The following is a 12,401-nucleotide window of genomic DNA, read 5'->3' on the forward strand; positions in this document are numbered from 1 at the left end:
AGTACTGCTTTTCATCCTCAAACGAATGGACAAACAGAAGTGGTAAATCGGACCATGGTACATCTATTGAGAGGATATAACTCTAAGCATCCTCGTACTTGGGATGCGAGTTTACCATATTTACAATTTGTCTTTAATAGGGCAATTCATAGTTCTACTTTGAAGTCACCTTTCGAAGTTTGTTTGGGCTACCTACCTTCAAGTCCATTTGATATGGCCTTCTCATTTGGTGACAAGCAAAATGGAGAAGAAGAGGAAGATAGGTTAAAGGCACAGCGACTCTTGGAGCGCATTTCAAAGATTCATAAAGAAGTTGAGGAGCAATTACAGAAGTCACAACAACGATACAAAGCGCGACATGACAAACGTAGGCTCCAACATAACTTCAAGGCAGGTGATATGGTTTGGTTAAAGCTCAGCAAGGAAAGATTACATGGTGTAGGAAAGAAATTAAAGCCAATTCGATATGGGCCATTCAAGATCTTGGATAAGATTGGAGAGAATGCATTTCGACTTGAGCTGCCACCTTACATGCAGCTGTATTCAGTAATAAATGCTGAGTATTTGAAACCATTCGAACCATCATTATTGGATGATGACGAAGATGTTAGAGTGTGTTTGGATGAGGGAAAAAATGATGGAATTTAATTGAAAGTGAGGATTTCATAATTCCTAAAAGCCAATTCCCTCGTTTGGCATTATCAGATTGGAAATTTTAAATTTCTCTGTGGAAAAAAACGAAGGAATTCGTTATTTAAATTCCTCACTTCAATTTCCACCAAAATAGGTGTCATTTACGAATTCCTTTGCAGTATTCAATTTTTATTTCCAAAACAAGACTTTTTTCTATTTTATCTTTTTATTTATTTTAAACTTTCTTAATTTATTACATATTTCAAATCCTAAATAGATGCAACCAAACAATAGAAATTGCAATTAATGGAATTTTAGATTGATGGAGTTAAAGATTCCATCATTTATAAATTCCTACGGATTTTATAATTTTCTCATCCAAACGCACCATTAAGGATTCTCGACTTCCTCCGCTAGACGATTTGTGGTTTGACAGGGAAGACCCATTGACGGCAGATTGCATTCTCGAGAAGAAAATCACTACGACTCGCCGTGGTCAGATAGAATCCTACCGCATTGGAAGGAAAGGTCAATTGCCAAGCAAGTCAAAGTGGTTTCGCAATGAAAAAGAAATTCAAAAGTTCTCTCATTTGCAGTTCTAGCTTTTGCAGGAGCTCCAGCTTCTTCAAAATGGGGAGCCATGATCCAGGAGGATCAACATAATAATATATTGAAATCAGTCAATATATTATACTATATTCTATTATTAAATTATTATAAACCATTAGAACTTTGCGGTTTACCATTAACAGTTTGAAACCGTTTAAAGTTAAATGTTTATATTGATTAAGAAATTTAAACCATTTATAATTTATGGTTTAAATTCAATTATTATATTTAGTTTTCTATTTTAGAAAATCATTAATTGTATATAAACAGTAATCATTGTATGAATTAAGCAGGCAGTTGAATACGATTCCAATTCTTTCCTCCATAATTCATTGTATTCTTTTATATTTCTTGATTAAGAGTTCCACAAGAAACCTTTGATCACACACTTGATTATAGAAACCCTAATCTCTCTACCCCTCACTATTTATACTTATGTAACAAACCAAACTAACCTAGCCGCATTGCTTTATTTTTCACTCTTTATCCTCCCTCTCCACTCATCATAATCTCTTCAGTACTCCTCTATAATAGTTGTGCTTTTCAATTGGCTTCCCTCACAAGCTAGGAGTTATTTCTAATTTTTTGATTATTTGCTTCTTTTTCAGTTCTGTTTTTCTGGGTTTTCATGAATTTCATTTCCTCATATATGTTTTGATTTTTTTTTTATCTGTTTCTACATCAAATTATCTTCATCTGTTCTGTACGTGCTTGAATCAAAGAGTGATGTCCTGTTTCTTTGGAGTTCTTCAAAGTGATGGGCTTCGATTCCATGTCCTCCAATCAGGTCAGGAGTTGAAATCCTTGATTGTTCGACTAGTTCTGTGTACGCTTTGGGATTCTGAGATCAAGCATTGGGAATTTGACTGTTAGGAACACAAGGATATTAGCAATATGATAATTGTGATGCCTCCGAGCATTATATGTTTGCCAAATCTTAATATTGAGTTATGTTGTCTTAAAATATGAATACATTTCATTTTTCTCATCTTTCAAGTGCTCTATTTAGGTTCTGCGCCATGAATTAACAACCGGGACGAGTGCTAGTCAATCATATTTTTATGCGATTCGGAATGAGAATTGACACCCGAATTAGCTAATTCTTGTGTGCAAAGTGGACTACGTTGGGGGACAATCACATATATGATGTTTAATCATAATAGAAATTTTAATAAGGATTGAAAGTAATGTTTCAGTCCTAGTATACGAGTGCAGTATTTGAATTTGTAGACAAATGAATGTTACGACAAGGATTGTAAGTAAGAGTGCAATCCTAAAAAAATTAAAGCAGTATAAGAAAAGAAAATCATTGACTTGATTTTTCAATTGATGCATGCATAGTTCACTAGACTAAAGAAAAATTTTGCCCCTACCCTTGTGCTTGCAGTTCAGTGGGCATCCATCTTCTAGAATACAACAATCCATGATCCAAAATTAAAGCACGTACTATAATTTTGAACTCCGGCGAACTATAAATTATATTTTATACTCTCTTAACACGAAGAAGACTCCTTGTAGAAGAAATGAGAAAGAAATCATTGATTCGATTCTCTTGATCTCTTTGATCTCTTTTTTCTATATTGATCTATATATGATGTGTATCTGGAGGAGATATGACTATGGGTCTATATAGAACTCCAAGTGAACCAATATGTTTGTTCACTTATCTCCTTGAGAGACACTAATTTCTAAAGACACCTATTTGAATAAAAACATGTACCCTTTCAATTTGAAAGGTTATGATTAATTATATTTTCATTGATAATTTTTTTTTGATCGGGAGTGAGGTAGCAAGCCACCTCGGTTACGTTAGCAAGTTAGTAACACACCCACCCAGTCAGTATTCGGACCGAGGTTCACAAGAGTATCCCAGCAAAGTCAGACTAATCTCCCACCGCAGCCGCATGAACCCGGAAAGTCCCTCAAACCTGCTGGCCACAAACTGGTGAGAGTTAGGATTCGAACTCTAGACATGGAGGTTCCATACTAGGCAGCTCGACCAACCTTACCACACCAGGTGGTTATATTTTCATTCATATTTAATTGGATATTATGATATAATTTTCAACAAACTGATAATCAATATCAATAGTTCAACATATGATCTGTTAAACTAATTCGTATAAGATTGTGGATTAGGATGACTGAGAAACTCTTTACAGAATTACAGAAAGCGCATTTAGAACAAGTTTATCCAAAATTCCATATTACAAATTTGTGGATGATGATTCACTTCAGTACTCATAGATATTTTTGATGCATAGTTCAAGACGTGTATTATGGTTTATTGACAGAAACTGTGCTTTGACTAATTGGTGAAACAATTAAATTGTGGCTATTGCTTACTTCTTTTTTTTCACTTATAAGTGAGACATTTTGGTAGAAAGCTGGCTTATCATGGGGCCGTTCATGGGAGGAATATATAGAGATTTTCATCTCCTGAAGTAGCTATTTAATTTCAATGGGCGGATAGACGTACAGAAGTCAAGCTGCCAAGTCATCGTTTGACCAAAGCCCACCTCCGGGCTTATAGGAGCATCAATTTTACCCAAGGTTTTAAATATCGGTATCTTTATATCTATCGGAACTTTGAAAAATGGAGATATCGAAAATATCGGAGATATATGAGAAAATATATTGTTTTTGAAAGAGTCAATTTATTAGAATTACATATAAATACATAAGAATGTCTACTTCATCTACATCCAAAAAGAGACTCTAGGTGGTTGAAAAACCACTAGCTGGTCTACGAAAATGCAATAATCAGACCAAGACATATGACCCATATAGTACGAATTGTAGTAATGAACATGATAGTTATAGATCTCTTTAGAGCTGCTGACTATTTCCCCTATAAGGGGATAATAAGAATGAATCTAACTGGATGACTGATCATATACTTCTCCATATTGATTATATCCATATGCATCATAGCCAAATTGATTGTTGCCTTCATGAGATTCATTTGAGATCCCACGGCGCTCTGTGCCTAAACTGATAGAGTCAAAACTCAAGGCAATTAAAGAAACATCAAATGAGGTACTTTGATCATCAGTTGCACCTCTATTCCTCTTCCCATATCGGGTCTTCTCTTGAGCACCATGACCAGTTGTTCTCACTCCGTGGTCTTCATGTTGGGTGATATGATCAAAATTACCTTCACAGGTAAATTGAACCTTTATCTTCTTTCTATTATTCAACTACAGAGTATAGAGTTACAGACACAGTCATAGTCACAGACTACACAGTACAAAGTCACTCCTCACACAAATTTGCAGTTAGAGAATTACTTCTCACCCAAAATCGCCTTGAGGATATTTCTCCTCACCTAGATTCGCCTTGAAGGGGTTTTCTCCTCACCTAGATTCGCCTTGAGGGGATTTCTCTTCACCCAGCTGATTTGTCTTGAGGAGATCTCTCTTCACAGTCCAAGGTTTCAAATTTCGATTTCGGTACTTCAAATTTAAGGAAATTTAGGAGAAAGTTTCGATTTCGGTTAAAAATAAAGAAATCATATTAATTGCATTTATAAAATGATATTTTTGAATGAAACTTTTACATAGACTAAACTAACCTATAATAAACCTATTTACAATGTAGCCTCTCTAAAATTATACATTTATAATAGAATTGTGATATTTAATATGTACGAGTAATTAACTAGTACTGTAGTAGGTTGCTAAACTAGTGTTTTTATCTATATGTAATTATAATTGTGCTATATATTGATAATGTGAATGTGATTTACTTTTTTCTTTTATGGTTGGAACCCAATTGAATTGTCATTGTTCCACAATATATAGATCACTCAACCTTGACTAACTCAAACCTGACTAAATGGTGTACAAGTTGAACTGCCAATGACGTACAAGTTGAATTGTCATTGTTCCACAATATATAGATCACTCAACCTTGACTAATTCAAACCTGACTAAATGGTGTACAAGTTGAATTGTCAATGATGTACAAGTTGAATTGTCAATGACGTACAAGTTGAATTGTCATTGTTCCACAATATATAGATCACTCAACCTTGACTTAATGGCGTACAAGATGAATTGCCATTGTTCCACACTAAATGGCGTACAAGTTAAATTTGGACAATCCATATAAAAGCACCGTTTGAGTAATACTAGTCTTACCCAAAGTTTCAAATTTCGGTACTTCAAATTTAAGAAAATTTCGGAGAAAGTTTCGATTTCAGTTAAAAATAAAGAAATCATATTAATTGCATTTATAAAATGATATTTTTGAATGAAACTTTTACATAGACTAAACTAAGCTCTAAGAGCATCTTTAGCAGACTCTCTATTGTGGCTCCTTAGCTATTTTGGAGAGCATGTTTAGCTTTTTATCTATTTTAGCAACTGCACTAGACTCCTAAGTGACTCTCTATTATAACTTTTAGCTATCTCGCTCCTAAATATAGAGAGCGGGATGAGACTCTCTATAATTTAAAACATTCCTTTTAAGTTATTTTATGTAATTTATAAATACATTTAAACTATTTAATATTCATTTAAAAAATAATATAAATTCAAAACTAGCTAAAATAGAGAGCATTGATGTAGATGTAATTCTAAAGTGACTAGCTAAAATGACTTTTTAGCTACTTTAGCTAAAATTTGACTCAAAAATGGCTAGCATTGCTAAAGATGCTTTAATAAATCTATCTACAATGCAGCCTCTCTAAAATTATACATTTATAATAGAATTGTTATATTTAATATGTACGAGTAATTAACTAGTACTGTAGTAGGTTGCTAAACTAGTGTTTTTATCTATATGTAATTATAATTGTGCTGTATATTGATAATGTGAATGTGATTTACTTTTTTTTTTTTTTTTTATGGCTGGAACCCAGTTGAATTGTCATTGTTCCACAATATATAGATCGCTCAACCTTGACTAACTCAAACCTGACTAAATGGCGTACAAGTTGAATTGTCATTGTTCCACAATATATAGATCACTCAACCTTGACTGACTTAACCTCGACTAAATGGCGTACAAGTTGAATTGTCAATGGCATACAAGTTGAATTGTCATTGTTCCACAATATATATATAGATCACTCAACCTTGACTGACTTAACCTTGACTAAATGGCGTACAAGTTGAATTGTCAATGACGTACAAGTTGAATTGTCATTGTTCCACAATATATAGATCACTCAACCTTGACTAAATGGCGTATAAGTTGAATTGTCATTGTTCCACACTAAATGGCGTACAAGTTGAATTCGGACAATGCATATAAAAGTACCGTTTAAGTAATAGTAGTCTTACCCAAGGTTTCAAATTTCGATTTCGGTACTTCAAATTTAAGGAAATTTCGTAAAAATTTTCGATTTCGGTTAAAAATAAAGAAATCATATTAATTGCATTTATAAAATGATATTTTTGAATGAAACTTTTACATAGACTAAACTGACCTATAATAAACCTATTTACAATGTAGCCTCTCTAAAATTATACATTTATAATATAATTGTGATATTTAATATGTACGAGTAATTAACTAGTACTGTAGTAGGTTGCTAAACTAGTGTTTTTATTTATACTAGCCCCTTAACATGTGCTCCGCACATGTCAATTAGCTTTTATTTTTTAAAATTAAAAAAATTACAGCAATTTCTCTCCTGATTTTAGAGAATATTCTCCTTTTTTCATGGGATATTGTAAATTTTTCAAATATGATATAGTCTTGAGATAGGTCGCCCTTCCTCATTCTTGTTCCACACGAATGATCCAAAAATAGTCTATTGCTGGGCACAATCAATTGGACAATAATTTCTAAAGAAAAATCAAGACAAAAAAAAAGAAAATAAAATTGGGCACAATTCTTATTTCCAGGAGGTTATATCAATTTGCAATCATATGCCAAAGCTCATGATGGAACCATTGAATAAGAACTGTGGGAACTTGATTCACCTCTGTTTCTCAACATATGAGACAAGGCTTAATCAACCACGAACTTAAGTTGAGAAGGAGCCAAGAAATTTCCAGAAAAGTACAGAACGCTAACAGCAAATGGGATGATAAATCATGAATCCATTCCTCCGCTTTCTTTGTCATCTTCTTCTTACTCTAGATTTGATCTACTTCTTCCTCTATCATCATCATCTTCTTCTTCCAGTCAGCGATCATCGGTCGTTATCCTACGAACACCTTCGGTCTCGTCATCATCTTCTTATACCAGGATGTCAGACATTCTCTACATCAGAATCAAAATTGATCCGAACTATCTAGTCAACAAAATACTAATCTTCCATCAAATTACACATAAAAAAAAAACGAAAACTTCCAACAAAAATTGTCAAGGCCTGCTGGTGGGCTTGCCTGCCGGAGTGAAGATCCAATAGAGCCGAGCAGGATTTGATGGCGCAAGGAAAGGAGGAGCGGTTGGTTCTGAGAGAGCTTTCGCATTGAAGAAAAGGTCTGGAGGGCTTCGACGGAGTTACCTCTCCGAGCCAAGTCTGCAATAACTGAGTTCCAGTCACGGCCATGGACGGAGAGAAAGAGAGAGAGTCAAAGTCAAAGAGAGGTAAAAGTACTAAATTACTTACCCTCTGACAAGTGAGTAATGACATGAGAGTAAACGGTGTTAATGACGTCGTGTCTAGATAATGAGTCGGAATTCTAAGTTCGTGTACTAAAATTTATAATTTGTAACTTTATGTATAGAAATTATTAGTGGCTTTTAGTTGGTGTACTGTTTATAAAATTTTCCCTTTAGAGAATTATTGAGTTTTTTTGTATTTTTTGTTTGTTTCCATCAGATTTTACAGATATTTCTTCACTTTATCGGGGATATATCTCAAATATCTAATATATCCGGGATATGTGACGGTGTCAGAAAAATTTCGTAGAAACGGTAGAAGATAAGATATTAACCCCTTAAGATATATCGGTCAATCGAAAACGGGAAATATCGGGGGATATATCGGAAATATCGCAGATATTTCAAACCCTGGTTTTACCCTCACATTCTTCATCCAAAACCTCATTCCAAGACCGGTTAGGAGTATTTCTACCAATCATCCCACTGAACATCCTCCACCACTCCCTCAATAGGGTTGTTATTCTCCATCATCACTTGATCAACAATATGGTAAATATATTCAAAAGCTGCACCACATAGGCTAAGAGGCGGAGAGAGGCAGGGGCCCAGTGGGTCCCGTGCCCCACTCAGATTTTCAGCAAAAAGTTAATACATATACTGATATACATAGTATGAGTATTATATTAATGGGCGGATAGACGTACAGAAGTCAAACTGCCAAGTCATCCTAGACCAAAGCCCACCTCCGGACTTATAAGAGCATCAATATTACCCTCACATTCTTCATCCAAAACCTCATTCCAAGACCGATTACGAGTATTTCTACCAATCATCCCACTGAACATCCTCCACCACTTCCTTAATAGGGTTGTCATTCTCCATCATCACTAAGCTCAGTTCAGAAATCTTTGTTCCCAACTACCCCCCCCCCCCACCCCGCGGTCTGATCTAATATGAGGGTTCAAGAAATCTTTGTGGTCATCCTTGTTACTGGATTTTGTTTTCAAGCTCAAGTTTCGAGCTTTCAGAACCTGACGTGCAATCCAAATGACTGTCAAGCATTGCAAGATTTCATGACAGGTTTATCTCCTGTTATTGATGGATGGGGAAATGATTTCTCTTCTGATTGCTGCAAATGGCCAGGTATCACTTGCAACTCTTCATCTTCTCTGGGACTGAATGATTCTCTTGATAGCTACAGAGTGGTTAAGTTGGAGCTTCCAAGTAGAAGACTAGTTGGCAACATTTTTGAATCTATAGGCAATTTGGAACAGCTTAGGATACTTAACCTATCAGACAATATCTTCAATGACACACTTCCAATCTCATTGTTTCATCTGCCAAATTTAGACCTCTTAGATCTAAGCTCTAATTTTTTTTTTGGTCCCATTCCAGTTGTTTCTGATTTACCTTCAATCCAGTCCCTTGACATTTCTGATAACAACTTGAATGGTCCTCTTTCGGCAAGTATCTGTGTCAATTCACATCACCTTCGTGTACTAAACTTGGCTGTGAACTACTTGTCTGGTGACCTCCCACCAAGTCTTGGAAATTGTAGTTCCTTGCATGACCTCCATCTCTACGATAATGATCTCACAGGTGGAATATCTGAAAGCTTAGTTTGGCTGCAAAATCTAACCCATTTGAGCATTAAAAGTAACAAGCTTTCTGGGATGCTGAGTGAAGTTAGTAACCTCATCAACCTTGTTCATTTGGATATCTCCATTAATTTGTTTTCGGGAACTATTCCGGATGTTTTCCACAGCCTTGGAAGATTACAGTACTTTGGTGCTCATTCAAATAATTTCAGTGGTCAGATACCCCTTTCCTTGTCAAATTCCCCAACTATCTCCATGCTTAATGTGAGAAACAATTCATTGTCAGGTCCAATTGATCTAAACTGTTCAGCAATGACAAGTTTGGCCTCTCTTGATCTAGGTTCAAACCAATTTGATGGGGTCATTCCATCCAATCTTCCCTCTTGTCGGCATTTGAATAGTATAAATCTTGCCCGGAACAACTTGAGTGGCCAAATACCTGAAACCTTTAAGAATTTTCATACTCTCCATTACCTCTCACTTTCGAACGCCAGCCATTCTAATATATCATATGCCCTTCAAATTTTACAGCAGTGTCAGAATCTAACTACTTTGATTCTCACCATGAACTTCTATGATGAAGAATTGCTTGTTGATCCAACCATTCATTTTGCAAAGTTGAAGGTTCTCATTATTGCAAATTGTAGGCTCACAGGTTCAATGCCCCAGTGGTTGAGTAACAGCAACATGTTGCAATTGTTAGATTTATCTTGGAACCGCTTTGAAGGAACAATTCCGGTCTGGTTTGGTAATTTTAGTAGTCTCTTCTACTTAGACATATCAAACAATTCTCTTACTGGAGATATCCCTAGAAGCTTAACTGAACTAAGGAGCCTCATTTATTGGAATATTTGCTCGGTTCAGGAACCTTCCCCTGAATTTCCTCTTTTCCAGAAAAACAAAGCAAGTGAAAGGGGATTGCAGCACAATAAAGTTTCGAGCTTTCGACCTACGCTGGCACTTGACAACAATAATCTCAGTGGAGAAATCTGGCCAGAGTTTGGGAGCCTGAAATCCCTTCATGTATTGGATCTGAAATCCCTTCATGTATTGGATCTGAAATTCAACAGTCTGTCAGGACCAATTCCGAGTAGTTTATCTTCGATGACCAATTTAGAGACTCTGGATTTGTCTCATAACAAACTTTCAGGGGCAATACCACCCTCGTTGGTTAATCTCTGCTCATTGTCCAAGTTTTCTGTTGCATACAATCAATTGGATGGAGAGATCCCTACAGGACATCAGTTTGGGACCTTCCTAAATTCAAGCTTCGAAGGGAATAATCTTTGCGGCGATCCTGCTCCCCCTTGTCTATCTTTTTCAAAACCACAGCCACAACCACACAGCAAATCAAGAGTAGAATACAGGGGAGTTGTCATTGGAATAGCTGTGGGATTTGTATCTGGAGTAGCTTGCTTTATTGTAATAGATAAATATGTATGGACTTGGCATTTCTAATTTCTGTCCCCCCACACCTTGCGTAAAGGGTTGGGAGTAGGGCTAGGTTGAAATGTATTGTCGTTTTTTTCTCTCTGTAATTTAAGTCTTTTTTGCTTTTCTGGTAGATGCCCTCCTTCCTTAATTGCTTAAGGGGTTAGGGCTAGGTTGAAATGTGTTGTCGTTTTTTTCTCTCTCTGTAATTTAAGTTTTGTTTGCTTTTCTAGTAGCTGCCTGCTATTTAATGGACTATTGGACTTATGCTGTAGAATCTTTGGTTATGCTAATGTTAGTGGTTGATAGCTGACTGTTGTGAAATTTTAATTAAAACTCGCAAGCGCACGAATCATCGTTAGTATAGTGTGCAAGTACGAGGTCGTTCCAACTGAGGATTGATAATCAATTTAAATCCTAACTCAATTAATCCAAACACAAAATCCTAACAACACAATGAACAATCGAGAAAGAAGATATTATTTTTAGATTTTCAAATAGAGAAATAATGTGAAACAAACAAACAAACAAAATAAAGTTTATAAGTTGAAAAGCAAAGATGATAAAACCTAGGGTATCAGAATCAACCACTAATAATCCTATTTATGTTTCGATGCAATTAACAGATTCTTTTGTTTCTCTAGATGATAATTCCCGTATCTAAGTCCTTCTAAGGTACCCTAGACCATAGTTTTCCTTAAGTGTATGATGCTCTCCCTCTCGGGTAAAGATCTTATACCCTAGATATGCACTATCCTTCTCAGGAATAAATTTAACATGCAAGGATTCATTACGTTCTAGAAAATAAGAGAATCAAGCAAACCATTAGTCTTTCTCAAGTATTAATAATGTAGTTTACCACACTTAATCACAAGAGCTAATCAAATTATATTGCATCTCTGCTTCAAATTTGTCTTCCAATTTCTAAATGCAAAGCCCTAAGGTGATCAATCAAAAAACTTAAACACAAAGCATCAATTCAAATAGTGATTAAGCATTCATCATAAAGAAACTATAAATCCATCAATATAACACCAAAGTACATAAATAATCATGATAGGGCATCATCCTATCCCTAGAAAAAGGTTTAGCAAAATATAACTAAATAAAACATAGAAAAAACATAAAAAGAATGGAAAGGCAAAATAAGGGTAAGATGGATGAGTCATCTCTGATCCTTAGGCATCTACATATATTGTGCTCCCGGGACGTCCTCCTCTTAAGAAATTCGTGCTCCCGCTTGCCAGACCTACTCACTCATAAACTCACCATATCGCCGGACGTTCCACCTATTAGACAGAAAAGAAGGGATTTCACAGAAGAAAAGTACAAAGCCATCCAGGCAGAAGTCAAGAAACTCTAAGATATCGGGTTCGTCAAGGAAGTATCCTACCCGAAATGGCTATCAAATGTTGTAATGGTAAAGAAACCCAATGGCAATGGCGACCGTTGATTACACCAACCTAAACAAGGCCTGCCCAAAGGACAAATTTCCCCTGCCAAGAATTGACCAACTTGTCGATTCCACCGCGGGCCACAAGCTTTTGAGCTTTATGGACGCATTCT

General features: G+C 35.7%; 1 protein-coding gene across 1 annotated transcript; it reads left to right on the top strand.

Moving 5' to 3' along the window:
- Window positions 1–8,753: 8,753 nt before the first annotated feature.
- On the top strand, window positions 8,754–11,064 carry LOC133711969 (phytosulfokine receptor 1-like). The gene has a single exon (XM_062138044.1). The coding sequence runs from the start codon at window positions 8,760–8,762 to the stop codon at window positions 10,860–10,862; it is 2,103 nt and encodes a 700-aa protein (XP_061994028.1). The 5' UTR covers window positions 8,754–8,759; the 3' UTR covers window positions 10,863–11,064.
- The last annotated feature ends 1,337 nt before the right edge of the window (window positions 11,065–12,401 follow it).

The sequence above is a fragment of the Rosa rugosa genome, chromosome 5 (assembly GCF_958449725.1).
Source record: "Rosa rugosa chromosome 5, drRosRugo1.1, whole genome shotgun sequence".
In the NCBI taxonomy this organism is placed as follows: Eukaryota; Viridiplantae; Streptophyta; class Magnoliopsida; order Rosales; family Rosaceae; genus Rosa; species Rosa rugosa.

Bases quoted from the DNA above. Each gene is read 5' to 3' on its own strand.
- LOC133711969 (XM_062138044.1), top strand. From the start codon at position 8,760: ATGAGGGTTCAAGAAATCTTTGTGGTCATCCTTGTTACTGGATTTTGT.